We start from the raw sequence: 17,464 nt of genomic DNA, 5'->3' as shown, positions 1-17,464 counted from the left end.
TCCACATGAAAAGATAGAAAGAGTATTCTCAACTTGAGAGATTTGGTAATTAACTGTGGCTGCAAAAACAATTTTTCATAAATGGAGATAAAAAAAACATAAAAATATATTTACATTGTATACTGAAACTGATTCACCTATTTACCTAAACTAATTGTTTTTAAATTGCATAAAACCTCAACTATAAAAGTGATACATCTCAAATATAGAAGTCTGGTTGCTTTAATATAAACTTTAACTGTAAAGGCCATTAAAGTCTTAACAACCTTCACGCCAAACAACCCCTTCATTTTCATAATCATAGAGACATTTGACATCTTGTGCGGAGAATCATCAGAACATAGATTCCTTGAGGCGTAATTCAATAATATATATATATATATATATATATATATATGTAACTTGTTACATTTCACTTGAGTAACTCCATATCCAACGATCTTTCTCTTAAAAAATGGGTTCTGAAACTCCTCTCCTTCCTCTTCACCTCCCGGTCATCGATTTCTCAAACCAAAACCTGAAACCAGGAGAGCCCCAATGGGACTTAACCAAAGCTGATGTCCAGAAAGCTCTTCAAGACTACGGCTGTTTCGAGGCTTCTTTCGATAAAGTTCCTATCGAGTTACGAAAATCGATTTTCAAGGCCTTGGAAGAGCTTTTCGACTTACCTTTACAGACCAAACTGAGAAACGTATCCAAGAAACCTTTCCATGGATACGTTGGTCAATACCCAATGGTGCCACTGTACGAGAGCATGGGCATTGATGACTCTGATGTTGTAGACAAAGTTGAAGCCTTTACTGAAAAGCTATGGCCTCAAGGCAACACAAGCTTCAGGTCAGTAAACTTATATTCTTTATTACCATTAGTATGAACATGTTTTTGATAAAAAAAATTCGTTACTACCAGCGCAACGATCCATTCGTTTTCAAAGAAGTTATCAGAGCTAGACATAACTATAAGAAGAATGATCATGGAGAGCTTTGGACTCGTGAAGTACATCGATGAACATCTTCAGTCAACGAACTACCTCTTTCGAGTTATGAAGTACACAGGACCTGATACAGAAGAGACCAAACTAGGGCTAAACGCTCATACCGACAAAAACATTGTCACTATACTTTACCAAAACCATGTTGAAGGTCTTGAGGTGCAGACCAAAGACAAGAACTGGATCAATGTGAAGCCATCAGAAGACTCTTTCATCGTCATGATAGGAGATTCTCTCCATGTAAGAAGCCTTTGCTTTTACCTTCCTTTTAAAACAGAATCAATGCTTGAACACAATAACAACCATGACTGATCTTGAAACTTTAGAAGCTTTAAACAATTTAGTAAAAAATAATTAAAACAGTTTGTAGATTTATGTTCATATATATTTACTTAAAAATTTTGGAAGCCTAAGATCAATGTTTTACTTGGCTATACTCGGAACCTGCTCTAATAACAGCTAAGTGATGTTTTTGTATGTCATAGGCATTGCTGAATGGTCGATTACACTCTCCATATCACCGTGTCATGATGACTGGAACAGAGACGAGATACTCCCTCGGGCTGTTCTCGATTCCGAAAGCAGGACATATAGTGAGTTCACCAGATGAGCTCGTGGACGAAGAGCATCCTCGACTCTTTAAGCCCTTTGATCATGTTGAATTCCTTAAATTCTACTACACAGAAGCTGGACAAAGATCTCAATCTGCTCTCAAAACTTACTGTGGAATGTAAAGACAATAAAACCTCTCTTGTTTGCTTGCTTCCAGAACGTCCTTTTACATCAATAAAGTATTTTCATTTGACTACATGCACTGATGCACAAAACAATAAAGTATACAAATATATATATAATTTAAAATCTCTTTATTTAATTTTTATTACATATTTTAATCTAGAGCCAAACCACACTCGGATTAAATTAGAACCGAACCCAACCAACCATTCCCAAAATTTAAACCTTAACCCAACTTCTCCCATTTGTGGCGCTTTATTACATAGAAAAGATTTGGATAAAACAACAGGGACACATAAAGATAATACTATTATAAGATGATCATAAGAATCAGACGCAGCAACAACAATCACATGTCTCGTAGCAGCAACAGCAACAGAACAATCCGTAAAGCCTGCAACAACATATTGATTTCATCAAAAACTACAAAAATGAAAAATCATAAGAGGAATTTACAAGACAAACAAAAAGATAGAGAAGATTCTATACTAGTACGTACGTTGCGTATAAACAGCCTTTATCATCTTGCCGTTTCTTGATGTGGTCGAAGTAAGCCATGTCCTGTTGTGAAGGTGCCTTCATTTTTTTCTTTTCGGTGTCCTGACGATAAGTTAAGGGGTTGGATTCATTGTAGTGTATGAAGTATATATAAACTTCAAATCTGTTACCTACTTTGATATGATCATTTAATAAAGATATGCATCATTTATTTGGACCGACAAAGTAGTTAGAACCTTCACCCAACTTTACGTGCATGTGAAAACTTTTACGTTTTTTTTTTGTTTTTATTTAAATGAATTGAGAAGGTTCATTGGTTTCTACAATTTTATTACTCCATTTACAAAAGAAGAAAATCAGATTTTCTGGATCGGCAGATAAAAGAAAACTATAACATACTTCATGTATAGGATTATACGGCAATAATACAACTTGATTATTAAAAAAACAACTTACATTGTATGGATCTATTAGTCTACGTGAGACTAAAAACCTTTAAAGGTAAATATAAAACATACAATATGATCCACTATGATCATCAAGAAATTTATTTATTCTTGAAGCAAACATTTCTCTTATCCACCATGATCATAAAAAAAATATATATATCTTGAAAATCTACAATAATGGACAGTTTTACTCGAGTTTTTTTTTTTGTAAATAGCATTAAATTTTTACTCAAGTTGCAATGATAAATCTCGCTGCAGACCAAAACCGGTTGCATCTGATCTCTTCACGATCCTCAGCCTCATGCATGACTCTTTGAACATCCTGCCAACATTAAAATAGAACTTCAATCTTTTAGAAAGAAAAATTTGCATGTGGCTTTTTATTTCAATAAAGTTAATAATCGATAGTCATATAAGCAAAATATGATCATAAAATGTAGGGTTATATAAACGTACTCCCAAGGAACATCTCCGACGAGCATCCAATCTCTATCCTTATCCTCGTATATAATAACGTATTCAAATTTCTCCCCCTCCTTCAATGCTACTCCTGCAAAATTTATACGCAAAAGGCTCCAACTCATAATTTTTTGATAATCGTGATGGAAATGAGCAGGACGATAGGATCCGGTTCTGGGTACAACCGAATGAAACATTTGTTTTGGACCTCAAACTTCAGAGAGAACTATTCTATATAGGTCGCATAACTTCCAAATTGTCGAATTTTTATGATATGATCAACTTTAAAATGATTGTGTTTTCCTAAATCTCATATCGGACTCAATATGAAGGATTATTTTCTCATTCATGACAATATAACTACCGAAATGAACAGGACTAACCTAGACCAAGACAGTCGAAGAGTTTCTCAAGAACGGTGGCTAGATGAGTATAACCCTTGCTGGTACCAAGGTCAACCTTCCTCAAGTATGGCACACCGCACATGCTCACTTTCACGTACCCTATCGCTTTCGATGATTCTTTATTGTTGTTCTTCTTTGTCCTATAAGAACACACAGGTGGCCACCCTACCGCCTGACTCTTATCCTTCGGTACAGAGTCATCCTCTACCTCACCGGTGACAATGTCCACAGACGAAACGACGCTGTTTGCACCGTCAGTATCTAGTGATGATGATATCATCATCTCCGAGAACACCCTCTTTGTCTTCTTCGATCCGCTAACTAATCTTTCACCGTTGTTATCTACTGGAAGCCCCAATCTTAGCTCTGTAATCTCAAGTCCTAAACCCTCCTTTGCCATTTGTATTTTTATTTCTTTTTTTGCCTCTGGTTATATGGAATTTTGATTATTCTCTTGGTGCAAATGATGGTTATGTAATGCCTTTGTGTTTTTATGTGTTGTTTAGTTGGTTCACAAAGCCCAACAATATGTTGACACGTGGGATATAATTTCAAATTATTAGTGTTTAATTCTTTCTATTTAGCTTTGTGGAGGAAGACAAGGTCAGACCAATGACAGGTCAAATGAGGATGTGGTGTTGGTCACATGAGAGACATAAGTTGGGTCCTTGTTTATAAAAGAGTTAAAGTAAGGGAACTGAGATCTTAAGGCTGTTAATATTTGTTAGGTTTTGAAAAGATTTTTCGGTAACCCTCCTGATATCTAATTGAAGAAATCCTTCCCAAACATCCCATGTGTCCTCAGTTTGAATATTTAAGATTCTTGTACTCGTTACTTATTTACAACTTTAATTTGTAAATTATGATGTGTATGTTGTTTTTCCTATTCTTCTTCTTTTTTGGTAATTATTAAAATTGTCATATTAATCCTTGCTCTATAGCACATTACCTATGCGTTTTGTGTTCTAATGACTGTAAAGTGTAGTTTTAAATCAGTTTTAAATGTCCCAGGTGACCATATAAACGAAATATGTAACATGAATAGACGTGACGTGCGCATGTCGGGTTCTTTTTGCTCAATTAGTTTCCTCTTAAACATAGTTTGGCGATCACATCCGAACTCTAATATAGCTTTTGCCATTTGATGTGCGCAGTTTAAGTATCTGAAAAGAAAAATATGAGTTGGATTTGACTTGACTCTTCATGATGAAGAACAGCAAGGTGGTCCATGTGAGATAATATTAATCATAAGTTCATAACCATTAGCAAACGCGTTATTTCCACTTCATATCAAACAACATTGGTAGCCCCTAGTGTTATACTACTTTCCCAAGTTTCCATGCATTTATATCTCATTAATTCATTTACTATATTGTACTGGATGCTGGATACACTAATAATACGCATCTGCCCAAAATCCTTTTGTCTAATTTCCACGTGATTTAGTTGAGAAGAAGCGCACTACCAAATGAAAATAAGAGTACAACTATGTTCCTACATCGCGTAACCAAATGATGGAACCGCATGAACTCTGACACTCAAGTTGAAATATATTATTAGTTTGCCTTATATAATAATTCTTGTGAAACTAATTAAAGACTCTCAAGTTGAAATTTATTTTCGTTTATACTTATATACAACCAGAATCAGTATAAGTTTTGGTCGATAATCATAGAGGAGATTAAAAATTTCATTATTTACAGATATGTGATGATATATTATGATAATGAACTTTGTCAAAATATATAATAACAGGCAGAGATCATAATAAGAGGATTAAATAAGAATCACACAGTCTAATTATTATTATTATTATTTTGATTGAATATCAAATTTACTGATCAAAATTTATTGATCAAAAGATGAAACATTTATGGAGCAAAGTTTATGTATGCGAATCTATTGAAAAAAATTAAAGAATGAGTGACCATCGTATTATTCTACACTTAGTTCAAACCATCTTCGCATCAATACCTCCAATCGATGATCCCTTGCATAGCGAAGAGAGGAGATACGATTGTGTATCAGCTTATCAATGGTATGCGTGATTGCCTCTGTCAATGTCCAGTTTCCCCCATGACGCCTTAAGTAACTGTCTGGAATGTCAATCTCTTCAACACTGTATCGATCCTACTATGTGAAGGATGTAAGATTGTGGCTACTGTTTCATCCCAGTCATGGGTAATAGCATCCACCTAGCAATTTCCCTGCAATATTCAACCAGACAGTAAATGAAAAAGGGCATGCATAGAATAAACGGTCCCTTGTCTCATCTCTTTCATCGCATAGCATGCATCCTTGGTCGATACCCCATGTCCTCATTCTGTCTCCTGTAGACAGACAGTTTTGGAAAGCCAGTCAGAGAATAAAAGATTGGCGAGGAATCACATGACTAAACCACACCAGGTGTCGCCGGATTACCTTGTCTTTCTTGCTTTTCAGAGAGTTCCAAGTCATTGTTGTGGAGAAACTATATGTGTAGACTTCCTTATCATTCTTCCACAGTACCCTGTCTGCACCAGCATGCATGTCAGGAAGGGTTACGGTAGTAATCTTGGCATATAATCCAGGATATCAACGCTGTACTCTAGCTCGAATCTTCCAAGAGGACTCATCACCAGCATGATCTGCAAAAGTAGCTGAACACAAAACACCAAGATAACGAGTTCCCAGATCAGCTATAATGTCCAATAGCTTCCCCATGCCAAGCCAGTCATCAAACCAAAAGGATGCTGATTTTCCATTTTGAATTTCAAACCGTAGAAATTCATAGGCCAAAAAGTTCGCAGCTTCGACAACTTGTGCCAAGTCCATGAACCAAAACCACTGTCCTTTGCATCCCAATATGTGCCGTTCTTGAGTAGATACTTTCTTGTCCATGCCATCCAGAACGAGCCTGACTGAGAAAATAAACGCCATATGAGTTTCAAGGAAAATACACGTGAGGTATCTCTGAGTCGACGAAGCCCCAAACCACACTTTTCTTTAGGATAACAAACATTTTTCCAATAAACTTTAGCCTTATGAGTAATAGTTGGAGATCCAGACCATAAAAAGGCACTACCCATGCTCTCTATTTTATCAATACATCCCTTAAGCAAGATAAATTAAAGGCGAGCTCCAAAAATTTATAGTACTCGTTATGACTGATTCAACAAGCTGTAAGCGACCTGCAAAAGACAGTGCACGGTGCATCCATGACAGAAATTTGTTGTGGATTTGGTTGATGTTAATGGCATGCCTAAATATCTGATAGGCTATGTGTCTACGCTCAAGCCACGCTCCACTGCAGCCAGGTTCAGACTAAGGCTGTTCGTCCCTTGTATTATTATTATTATTATTATTATTATTATTAGAGATGAATAATTATCAAACAATAGGTTTATCGATCAATTATAAGTATAATTTTTAAGGATATAATTATAGTTTTTGTTTATCAGATCAAACAAAACGACAAAATTTTGAGAAATCAATTTTTTTTCTAAACTTTTTTTGTCTTAAGCAGTAACAATTGAAAAATAAAATTTGAAGCATATTTATTATAAGATCAAAAGTCATATATCATTTTTGAGAAATAGTCTTAACGATTTAATATAGATAATTACAATATCTTAAAATAATTTAAATATATCATTGCATCAGCTAATTTCTAATATTTATCAAATCTGATGTGAAAATGGATTTATGTTAGAAGAATTGAAGCATAATGATGATTTACTAAAAACATATATATAAAGTGAAATATCGGTCAATATTAAAAGTTATAAAAACTTCGAAAGGTTTAAAACAAAAAAAAAACATTTGTTCCATTGTATTATTTTTTGGCTAATGTGCATAGTTTTTTAGCATATACTAATATTTATTTTTGCTTAGTACATTGAAAAAAAATCCGTTAATATTTAATGTAAAATAATATAACCAATAAAAAGTAATACAGAATACAAATTATTATGAAAATACATTTTTTTCATAGAAACTTGTAAAGCATATTATAAAATGAAACAAAAAAAATAACTTCCAAGCATCTTATAAATGGGACAGAGAGAATAGAATTTACAGTATCTTAATTCAAATACTAATTTGAATCTGGTCCAATAAGCTTTCTTAATTATAAAACACATCAAATAATTATTTTAAATTTGCAATATATATATATATATATATTATTTTTTTATCAAATATATATATCTGGTATAAGCTTCTTTTGTATTATATGCTTGACTCAAGCTATTGGACTTTTGTGCCCGACCCGGATCCACCACACACGAACGTCTTTATGTGGAAGAATCCCAAGACAACCAAAAAAAAAATATGAACATTACTTAAAAATACATATTTGTTATGCCCTTTCTCAAAAAAAAAAACATATTTGTTCGGCAATGTAGTCAAACGCGACACTGAGAAGTATGTGTACTAATTATCATCTATTGGAGAAAACAGGACCTAAAATACTTTTGATCTTCATGGAATCCGACGCGAAGATATGCAAATCCAGATTCGAAAAGCTTGTCAGACCATTCTTTTCTCCTGTAAACTGCTGCAATACACTTAACAAAACATGTATCAAAATTATATTATCTATGCACACATGACACAACCAAATAAATCTATACAAAACTGAATACTAACCTTGTAGTCCGTTCGCGGTTTCCCACCAAACACGTGACACCGTAAACAGCAAAAATATGCCCAAAGTTACCAAATACAAAAGCTTATTGGCCATTAGAGATAGAAGAATGTGAAGAAATAACGATGAGTGTTTCCTCAATTCATTTGGCTTTTGCCAGTACCATTTATGATAGATTTATAACTCCTAATGTTTTGAACAATGTTTTTGATCATTGACCATATTCACATATTTTTAAATTGACGAATTAATGGCTTTAGGTCCTTGCTTCTATAAAGATACATTATATATATAGTCTTTGTCACCTTAAAAACATTGTAAAATATCAGTTATTTTTTGTTTTGTCTTAACGTGTGCCTAACATTTGTTCAACCAATAAACTTCAACGAAGATTAATAAATGCCTGTCGTAGTTATTTTACATTGCTCATCTCTTGGAGAAGGTTTCCGACAGGAAACGTGTCTATATGTGATAATGTATTGCTGGTTGAAAATTTGGTACGCTATTTATTACGCCGTTAAACTACACATCAACCATGATGTTCTCATCAGATTAAATCGGATCTAAGCATCCAAATTGTCAGATTCCATCTACATGTTCGAATTTATAAAGAAAGTGACATGAAAGTATCATCATAAGTTGCAAGAAAATATATTAAAGCAAGTAGTTAATTTTTAACAAAAGCTTGTATATAGCGTGAAAGTGAGGAAATGACATGAAAATTTCACAAGTTGTAAGAATTTCATTTCACAAGTTGTAAGAAAAGATCTTAAAAGAAAGCAAAAAAGGGTTTCAGGAAAACTTGTATATATATAGCGTGAAAGTGAGGAGAACCGGACTAATCCGGGAAAAGGGAAAGATCGAACAAAGCCAATTCTCATGGTGATTAGTGTTAGAATTCTTTCTTACTACATTCTAACTCTTAAGGATCAAATATTACCACTAGCTACTGAAAATGAAAACAATTTTAAATTTGAAATAGTCGGAGGAATTATATAGTTTTAAAAGGAAATTGTTTGTCCTTCTTTGATGGATTGTGAGCTTTGAATTCAAAGGTAGTTGTAACTAAAGTGATTTTTTTTTAATCGGATGATCCTATAATCTATATGGATAATGAGTACTGGATCTCTGTAGTAGATCCCATCTCATCTAATACATGAGAAATTTAACAGTTTGTACATATAATATGAGAAAATTGGTTTCGGCTTTCGTGTATAATCTATTTTCATGAAGTAACTTATATATTGGAGCCTGTGAGGTATTTGCACTTTTAGGCTAAATATGCTAAAAACAAAAGAGCACAATTTAGAATAGTCAGCTGTATGAATGGATTGTAATATGTACTGATCATCATTTATAAACATAGAAGATTAGTCAACACCAATATGCTAAAAACAAAAGAGCACAATTATAGTCATTATAGTCATTAAAACTGATCATCATTTATAAACATAGAAGATTAGTCAACACCAATATTCTCATTTCATTGAAACTTTCGTAACTAAATATTCAACTTTCATATATGATACAAATAACTCAAGCTACTAACAACTAACAACAAAAAAAGCTCTTGTGTTATAATAATCGAGAAAACAATTATACAAATTAGATAACATCTTACACTATTAAAATCATATTCAGAACACTAATCACTTTCACACTCATTAATTATATTTATACGATGACCCTACCCATATAGTTCCGTTTAATAATTACAAGAGGTTTTAACATGTCAAAAAAATCCTCTTGCATGTAGACTCGTAGAATTTTATTCAAAAGAAAACCTATGATCTCTATACTACCCACACACATACATATATATATGTTATTTTATAATTATGTTAAACATTGTAATGAAAATCTAGTGGTTGATAAACTGGAAAATCTTTTAACGGTAGGACTTAAGAACAGAGCCACAGAAACTGCAAACAACGGCTCTCCAAGATTTCCAGTAAATTGGAACGAAACAAAATCTCGTCGACGTCTTCATGTCGGCGATGCTAGCGCCATGGCCGCACCGTGAGCAAGTTCCTGCCGCCGGTTTGCTCCGCTTCACTTTCCTCTTCTGATCCACCAAGAAACAGAAACATACCATATCTTCTTGATTAAGGTTTAGACCAATCAAGAATCACAAATGAGAACTCTTTTAGATACAGCCACGATTGGTTTCAGAGAGGAACGTTTCTCTGTGTTGTCTTTCTTTGATGGTAGAAGTGGGCGGTTTTTGGGTTTTATGGTGTTGCGGAACTATTTTTTCTTTTTCCTTTTGGAGTTGTGGTGGATTTGGAGTTTTATGGTGTTATGGTGTTGTGGAACTTTTGAGCTTATAAATAATGAAATATACAAAATAGAGCTAAGAGCTTGCACCAAAAAAATAAATAATGAAATATAGGACGAGTAATTAATTATTGAAAGTTAAATCGAATACTCGTGTGGGGAGTTCAGAAAGTAAAAAAATTGAGAGATTGGACCATATACACGTACAGCCCTCAATAAAGAACATGTTCTTCACCAAAAAAAACTAAAAGAAATTTAGATCAAATAAACTAATAGTTTATATGCAAAAAATGGTATAACATCTATTATTAGTAAATAAACTAATCCTACGTTATGACTAAAATTTTATTTTTAATTTTTTTACTAGATTATGAAAAGAGATGAAGGTATAAAACTGTTATCTAACTTATGTGTCTAAACTTCTCAACTACATTAATGTGTTTTAGTATATTTTCATCTACGTTATTTAGAAAGTACTTTTGTGTGAATAAACTTATACTAACATTGTAGCATAAAATTATTTTATTTATAGTTCTCAAAAAGAAAAATATATATATATATAGTAAAGTTGTACAAGTTTGAAAATTACAAAGGGTACCTAAGTACGAACTCTCTTCATATTTATGCAATTATTATTTTCCTTAGTGGCAAAGGATTTGTATCATGAAGAAGGTGTGAGTAGCTGACACGTGAATAAAACAGTTGGATGTTGAGTTTGTCATTGTCCATTCTCAGAAAGATGAGAGGATGGGTCATGCATGACAAAACCTCACCTCCTCAAACTTCAATTATTTTCGTTTTTTATATGAACAATATATTTGTTTTCTTCTCATTTCACCAACGAAAATTGCATTTATTAATGCATATACTTAAATAAATTTCGGTGATAAACGGCTCCAGCCAGGTATGCCAAAACTTCATATTGTTGATCGTAGAAAACCATTTAATGTACATGTTGAAAAATGGTACAACACTTTTTCATACGGCACTCATGTTTTATTGTTTAATAAAATGAATTAATATTTGAAACTTGAATGGAAACTCTGAGATTACGGAACCTGTTTCTCCAAAAGTTGAAACTTCTATCTCTAACACACCTAATGTGTTTTCTAAGTATTAATTATGTTGGGATAAGATTGATTACTTTCTCCCCCAAGTGTCTGCATCATTATATATAGGTTTTTCAAACGAATTAAACATAGTATGGTTGAGAACTTTTATCATCCATGTTTTGGCAACAAGTATCTGCATGAAGGATTATATCATTGTATACAGTTGAGAACTTTTTATCATCCATGTACATTTTACATGTTTGTAATAAGGTTTGTAACATTTTAAATGTTTTAAATGAATTTGAAAATTCATTCCTTAATCTCTTCCTTCTATAACTAAGAGGTCTGTGAGCCAAAGAAAACTCGCCATTCCACAAAAAAAAAAAAAATCTGGCTGTAATTAGATTTTCATTTTATGTAATGAATATTATTGTGTAGCTAGGATCGCTTTCAAATACCATAAGCTATATGTATGTTGATGCTTTGGACAGTTAGGATTGCTTTTAAAGAGAAATCATCATTCCGCAAAAAAAAAGTTGAACATAATCAAACAGTTCATTAAGATGGCTGAATTGATTGCAACCACTTGATCTTACATGTTTATTGTTGAATTAATTTCACACTAATGTTACATGTTTATTTGTACTTCCACACTCCATCATATACGTAAATGGCTGACTCAGTCTTATGTGAAAATAGTTTGCGCAAAGATGAAAACGAAAATGGAAAATGATTTGCCTTTGGTTAGTAAAAATTGGGCCACGTCGAGTGGAGCAAAAGAAAGAAGAAAGGAATGGGCTGGACCAAGCATGATGTTATGTTGCATCGTGTCCAAACCCCAAGTGTGGCAGTAAAGCCTGCGTGAGGAAATTCTTAGAACGTAGAGAAGTTCCACTTAATCTTTATACATACAAATTAAAAATAGCTCGGCCATACCGTCTGTATCTTTCAAAGGAGAACACCACGCCGTTTCTTGATCCAATGCGTCTTTTAAAGAAGAAGCAAAACACAAAAAAATCCGACCTGCCGGAATCGAACCAGCGACCTAAAGATATGCTGTCACAGACTACAGTCTTCCGCTCTACCAACTGAGCTAAGGTCGCATGTTGAAATATCCAGCGATTTATTGTCAATTTTAGTTTTGGAATCATTAGATTGATTCTTTTAATTGATCGATATGGAATCTGCAAAACTAAATTGTAGACCAAGTGTAGTTTTTTATTTTATTTTTTTTCTTTATTGGGAATAATTAGATACTAGGCTACCATTAATTATAAGAAAATATTAAGGATTGGTATAATATCTGCATCACATATATTATTTTGAGAATTTATATTAAAAAAACTGAATATTTTTATGGTTATAAATATTTTCAGCATTACGTATTATTTTGACATAAATACTTTTAGCATTTATTTATGTGAAGAATCTTATATACGTACTTGTGGACAGTACTCTTTTCATCATCCGAAGAATCTTCTATAAGTTGGTACCAGTACTTCTCCTTCAGACCGATACTTTCTAGAGTTTCTGATCGCAACCGTTCATCGTCTAAGTCAAAACACATGAATAACTCAAACAATAAATCACAGCCGTTAGATTAGATCTAACACAATCGTACCAGAACACAGCTACGTGGAACTCTTCATGACTTCACAAAATCTTGTAATAAAGATAAGCGTCCGTTTAAAAAGCTCCACAACTCGGAGAAACTGAGCGAGTCTGACTCTGAGTTTTCACCGAGTCAACTCGCCATGGCAACTTCTTCACTCCACACCTCAATCTCTCCGCGTAGCTTCCTCTCTCTCTCGAAACCTTCTCGGAAACCGCACCGCTCCCAAGTCTTCCTTAGGATTAACAAACGGAGAAGCTGCGTTTCGTGCGCGTTGGTCCACGATGAGACCGATGTGATTCCGGTGCAGAGCGGGGATCGTACGGACCACGAGGAAGGTTCTCTGGTTGCGATGAGCAGCGAGACGGAGAGAGATGTGAACGAACCGGTGGTTGTTGGGTTTGGTGCTGAACAGCTTTCCTTTGAAGGGTTCCCTTCATCTTCTCCAACAGCTGACTTGGGAGACGAGAAGAGCAGAGAGAGCGAAGAGATGGAAAAGATGATCGATAGGAGCATCAACGCCACGATAGTTCTAGCTGCTGGTACTTACGCCATCACCAAACTGCTCACCATCGATCATGATTATTGGCATGTAAGTTTTGATTTTGATGTTGCTTGACTGACAAGTAATAAATATTTATGATTTTGATGTTGCTTGACTGACAAGTAATAAATATTTATGACTTTGATGCTTGAATCTAGTTCTTGAACTGTTTTGTATAAAATCTTGAGCTTTGTCTTTTATTTGGTTTTGTAACCACAGGGATGGACACTGTTTGAGATATTAAGATACGCTCCTCAACATAACTGGCTTGCTTACGAGGAAGCGTTGAAGAGAAACCCTGTTCTTGCCAAAATGGTCATAAGTGGAGTTGTGTATTCTGTCGGAGACTGGATAGCTCAGGTTCTTGTTTTCTATCTACTACTCTAAGCTGATAATTTTGTATGGTATTAACAATCTTTATTTATCTCCAGTGTTACGAAGGCAAACCTTTGTTTGAGATTGACAGAGCGAGAACACTGAGATCAGGACTAGTGGGTTTCACCCTCCATGGCTCTTTGTCTCATTTCTATTACCAGTTCTGCGAGGAGCTTTTCCCTTTTCAAGATTGGTGGGTTGTTCCTGCTAAAGTCGCTTTTGATCAAACCGTGTGGTCTGCTATATGGAACAGTATTTACTTCACGGTTCTTGGGTTTCTTCGTCTTGAATCGCCTCTCAGCATCTTCAAAGAATTAGAAGCTACGTTCTTGCCTATGCTAACAGTAAGAAACTCTCCTTCCTCTCTCACTTGCAAGCCGGATGAAATATTCGCTTGGTCCTCAAATTTTTTAGAATTATTAACTTAATAATATTTATGGTCTTCTAAATCTCACCGGCCCTGCTCAAGATTTAAGATTAAACATTGTTTGTTTTTCTAATGCAGGCAGGCTGGAAGCTTTGGCCGTTTGCTCATTTGATCACATACGGTTTGGTTCCTGTAGAGCAACGACTACTATGGGTTGATTGCGTGGAGCTTATTTGGGTCACTATACTCTCAACGTAAGTGTATCAAACTAACTTTTTCAAGTCTATAATCTTCATTAAAGTCTCTAAAACTAATGTTTACTTTTTCTTGATTTCAGTTACTCAAATGAAAAATCAGAAGCTAGAATCTCGGAGTCCGTCATTGAGAACTCTTCGAGTTCTACTACACCCATTGATCCCTCCAAGGTACTTACTACATCTCCTGAACCGTTCTCATTCGAATGACAAGAACATTGATGTAACACAAACTCATGGTGTTGGTTTATTACAGGAATGAGAAACCTGCATGCAAAATTGGGTTTTATGGTCATGGTATTGTATGTATATATACACAGAGTTAGCCCAATAGAGAGACCGGAGATTTGAGATTGTTACAAAAGAGATGAATATATATATTGAAAATTTCAAATGAATGGTTCTCTCTATGTGTAAGAAAATTATCCACTATCTTGAATACACCACATAAATATTTCTATTCGATGATTGTTACAAAGTTTATGAACACACACACAGTAGACATCAAAAATGATGATAAGGATATTTAGATAAATGGATCTATGTATAAGAAAATAACCAGAGCCTGAACAACATAAACATTTTTATTAAATACTTAAATACATAACTTCATTAAACAGATCATATTGTTATCTGATTGGATCTGGAAATAAAAAAAGTCTTCCCGATACATCAAACCATCCAAAAATTTATACTTGATAACATGAAGTAAAAAAGGTTTTGTATGGTAATTTTGAGCAAAACCGAGAATGATTTTTCAAGAAAAGAAAATAAAGATAGATCAAGTAGAAGACATATTACAGAGTCGGCTTGGAGTTGGCCGGAAATTCCACCGCCGGTGACTCATCCGATGATGGCTAGACGGCATCAAGGCTCTCTTTAATATTTCTCTGTTTCCGTCACTTGCTCTCCTTATCAGCTTCTCTCTGCTGGGAACAATATAACCGTGCCGAACGCACCGAGCCGAGCCAGGCCGACCTGAACACGTGCAAGCCAGCCTGGTCCTTAGACTCGACCCGTGATTTCTCCGACCGGTTCGGTTCAGTTCTGCTGCCGGCATCTCTAGAGCTTCTCGTGGTGGGAATCTTCTTCTTGTAAACTGCATTACTCTCTGTCTATAGAAAAAAAAACTTTGTTATTGGTTTGCATGATTTACATATATATATTTATAAGAACAGAAGACCGTTTCTTACAGAACAAAAAGTGGTTATATGGTCTGGATTCAAATATGACTGGCTTTTTCTTTTTCTTTTAAGATCCTATAGTTTAAAATATTGTAACAAAGGTGTATAATAATTACAAAACTATGGTTGGCGATGAGAAGGAAACTTAGAGAAAAATTAAAGCTTTCACATTTCTGCCAACTAATCGTATTAGCTGTAATGAAAAGAGTAACAACTAGCAACACCTTCTTGGCTTTTTTGCACTTCTTTAGTCGTTTTTATATTCACTTTATTTTCTTTTATGGTTCATATTCGTATTTTCTTATTATTCAGAAACAATGGTTTTTTCCTTATATTGGCAATTATGATCACCAGTGGCCAAGCCATGCTCTAAGGTATGGGGACATGTGTACCCACACTTTTTTTTATGAATAGCAAACACTAAAATTTAGTAAGTTCAGATGGTAAAAAGAAGCTTGTGCACCAATTTTTTCCTAGTTTCGAACCTTTATATAAGCCTTTTTTTATAAACAATGGGTGTTTATAAACAATGGTGCGTGCACCCATTAAATAAACAGTCTAGATTTGCCCTGATGATCAATAACAAGAAGTTAAATCAACTATATTTCTAATTTTGTGCGCCATTAGAAATGTCCTAAAAAAATATAAAATTCTTTCAAATCACCAAATATCACTTACAACATAAATTAATTCTATTATAGAGTTGAATTTGTTCCAATAATTCATTATATAATAAAGTTACTCTATAATATAGTGAAATATAGAGTAATGTTTGATTTTTCACTTTAAATATATACTGAAAAAAACAACATTATTTTATATTTCACTCGATTATAAAGTGAACTATTGGAAAAAATTTAACTCTATAATAGAAATACAAAATTTTGTGTGAAATATAAACAAAGTTTTCGTCAACACTATTATGCATATGCATTCATACGCCCATCATACAACACCATACACATTTTTCCTATTAACTTCTTATCTACAAGCTCAGTTTGATGCTTATCACAATATCCAGCAGGTTTCAGATGTTTCGAAAGTCTATTGGTTTTCATTATCTTTATAAGCAATTATGAATGATTATCTTATTCTTACCTCGTATATTAATATAAATATACATATTCAAATTAAAAAAAACTTCTTTTGTATTATTTTTTTGACAACACAAACTCCTTTTGTCTTATTTTGATGTGGCAAGTCATGTGTATTTATTATTGAATGTAAATTTTACTCGATAGTCTCTGGTCTATAAGTTTGAGATTTTAAGAGCAATATATTATATGCATGTCACCTAAAAGAACAAACTTCACCGTGCAATATTCCAAAATCAGTGGTTCTGTGAAAGTTGAAACTATCGCAATCAATACATAAGTACAAGATCATCTAAATATTGGTTATACTTATTCTATCTATACATAATCTTTTAACCAAAACGAGATGGATTTGCATGGCGGCAAGGTATTGTATAATTTGTATTTGAAGTATACATTCATGTCTTAACATACGATTAATAATCAAGTGGTAATAGATTAGTGTAGTTGCATCCTATAAAGATTTGCCTTAGAAAATGTTCAAAATGATGTCTTATTGGTTTAGGTCATGGAAACTCCTTCAACTTGAAATGAAAAAAAAA

The 17,464-nt window shown here is 33.8% G+C and overlaps 6 protein-coding genes across 7 annotated transcripts; 2 read left to right on the top strand and 4 right to left on the bottom strand.

The window, feature by feature from the left end:
* Positions 1-198: 198 nt before the first annotated feature.
* LOC103871181 (probable 2-oxoglutarate-dependent dioxygenase AOP1) lies at positions 199-1,799 on the top strand. Its single transcript, XM_009149410.2, has 3 exons — positions 199-837; positions 910-1,231; positions 1,477-1,799. Exons 1-3 carry the CDS (start codon positions 455-457, stop codon positions 1,723-1,725), a joined length of 954 nt encoding a protein of 317 aa, XP_009147658.1. The 5' UTR covers positions 199-454; the 3' UTR covers positions 1,726-1,799.
* Positions 1,800-1,842: 43 nt separating this feature from the next.
* Positions 1,843-4,195, bottom strand: LOC103871179 (auxin-responsive protein IAA6). The gene is made up of 4 exons (XM_009149408.2): positions 3,516-4,195; positions 3,130-3,223; positions 2,226-2,995; positions 1,843-2,120 (listed from the first exon to the last, which is right to left on the bottom strand). Exons 1-3 carry the CDS (start codon positions 3,934-3,936, stop codon positions 2,899-2,901), a joined length of 612 nt encoding a protein of 203 aa, XP_009147656.1. The 5' UTR covers positions 3,937-4,195; the 3' UTR covers positions 1,843-2,120; positions 2,226-2,898.
* Positions 4,196-5,995: 1,800 nt separating this feature from the next.
* On the bottom strand, positions 5,996-8,275 carry LOC108868819. Its single transcript, XM_018652497.2, has 2 exons — positions 8,166-8,275; positions 5,996-8,070 (listed from the first exon to the last, which is right to left on the bottom strand). Exons 1-2 carry the CDS (start codon positions 8,257-8,259, stop codon positions 7,961-7,963), a joined length of 204 nt encoding a protein of 67 aa, XP_018508013.1. The 5' UTR covers positions 8,260-8,275; the 3' UTR covers positions 5,996-7,960.
* Positions 8,276-9,715: 1,440 nt separating this feature from the next.
* Positions 9,716-12,913, bottom strand: LOC103871178. Its single transcript, XM_009149407.3, has one exon. The coding sequence runs from the start codon at positions 10,256-10,258 to the stop codon at positions 10,052-10,054; it is 207 nt and encodes a 68-aa protein (XP_009147655.1). The 5' UTR covers positions 10,259-12,913; the 3' UTR covers positions 9,716-10,051.
* Positions 12,914-13,152: 239 nt separating this feature from the next.
* On the top strand, positions 13,153-15,122 carry LOC103871177. Its single transcript, XM_009149406.3, has 6 exons — positions 13,153-13,696; positions 13,868-14,008; positions 14,080-14,367; positions 14,529-14,644; positions 14,728-14,815; positions 14,901-15,122. Exons 1-6 carry the CDS (start codon positions 13,247-13,249, stop codon positions 14,904-14,906), a joined length of 1,089 nt encoding a protein of 362 aa, XP_009147654.1. The 5' UTR covers positions 13,153-13,246; the 3' UTR covers positions 14,907-15,122.
* Positions 15,123-15,210: 88 nt separating this feature from the next.
* Positions 15,211-17,330, bottom strand: LOC103871176. Of its 2 annotated transcripts, none has more exons than XM_009149404.2 (2): positions 15,838-17,330; positions 15,211-15,759 (listed from the first exon to the last, which is right to left on the bottom strand). In XM_009149404.2, the coding sequence occupies exon 2, from the start codon at positions 15,747-15,749 to the stop codon at positions 15,426-15,428; it is 324 nt and encodes a 107-aa protein (XP_009147652.1). In that variant the 5' UTR covers positions 15,750-15,759; positions 15,838-17,330; the 3' UTR covers positions 15,211-15,425. The 2 variants fall into 2 exon arrangements, with proteins under 2 accessions (XP_009147652.1, XP_033128389.1); XM_033272498.1 differs by having other exon boundaries at positions 15,211-15,755.
* Positions 17,331-17,464: the final 134 nt, after the last annotated feature.

The sequence above is a fragment of the Brassica rapa genome, chromosome A06 (genome assembly GCF_000309985.2).
Source record: "Brassica rapa cultivar Chiifu-401-42 chromosome A06, CAAS_Brap_v3.01, whole genome shotgun sequence".
Lineage (NCBI taxonomy): Eukaryota > Viridiplantae > Streptophyta > Magnoliopsida > Brassicales > Brassicaceae > Brassica > Brassica rapa.
This window is presented reverse-complemented; position numbering and strand designations above follow the sequence as displayed.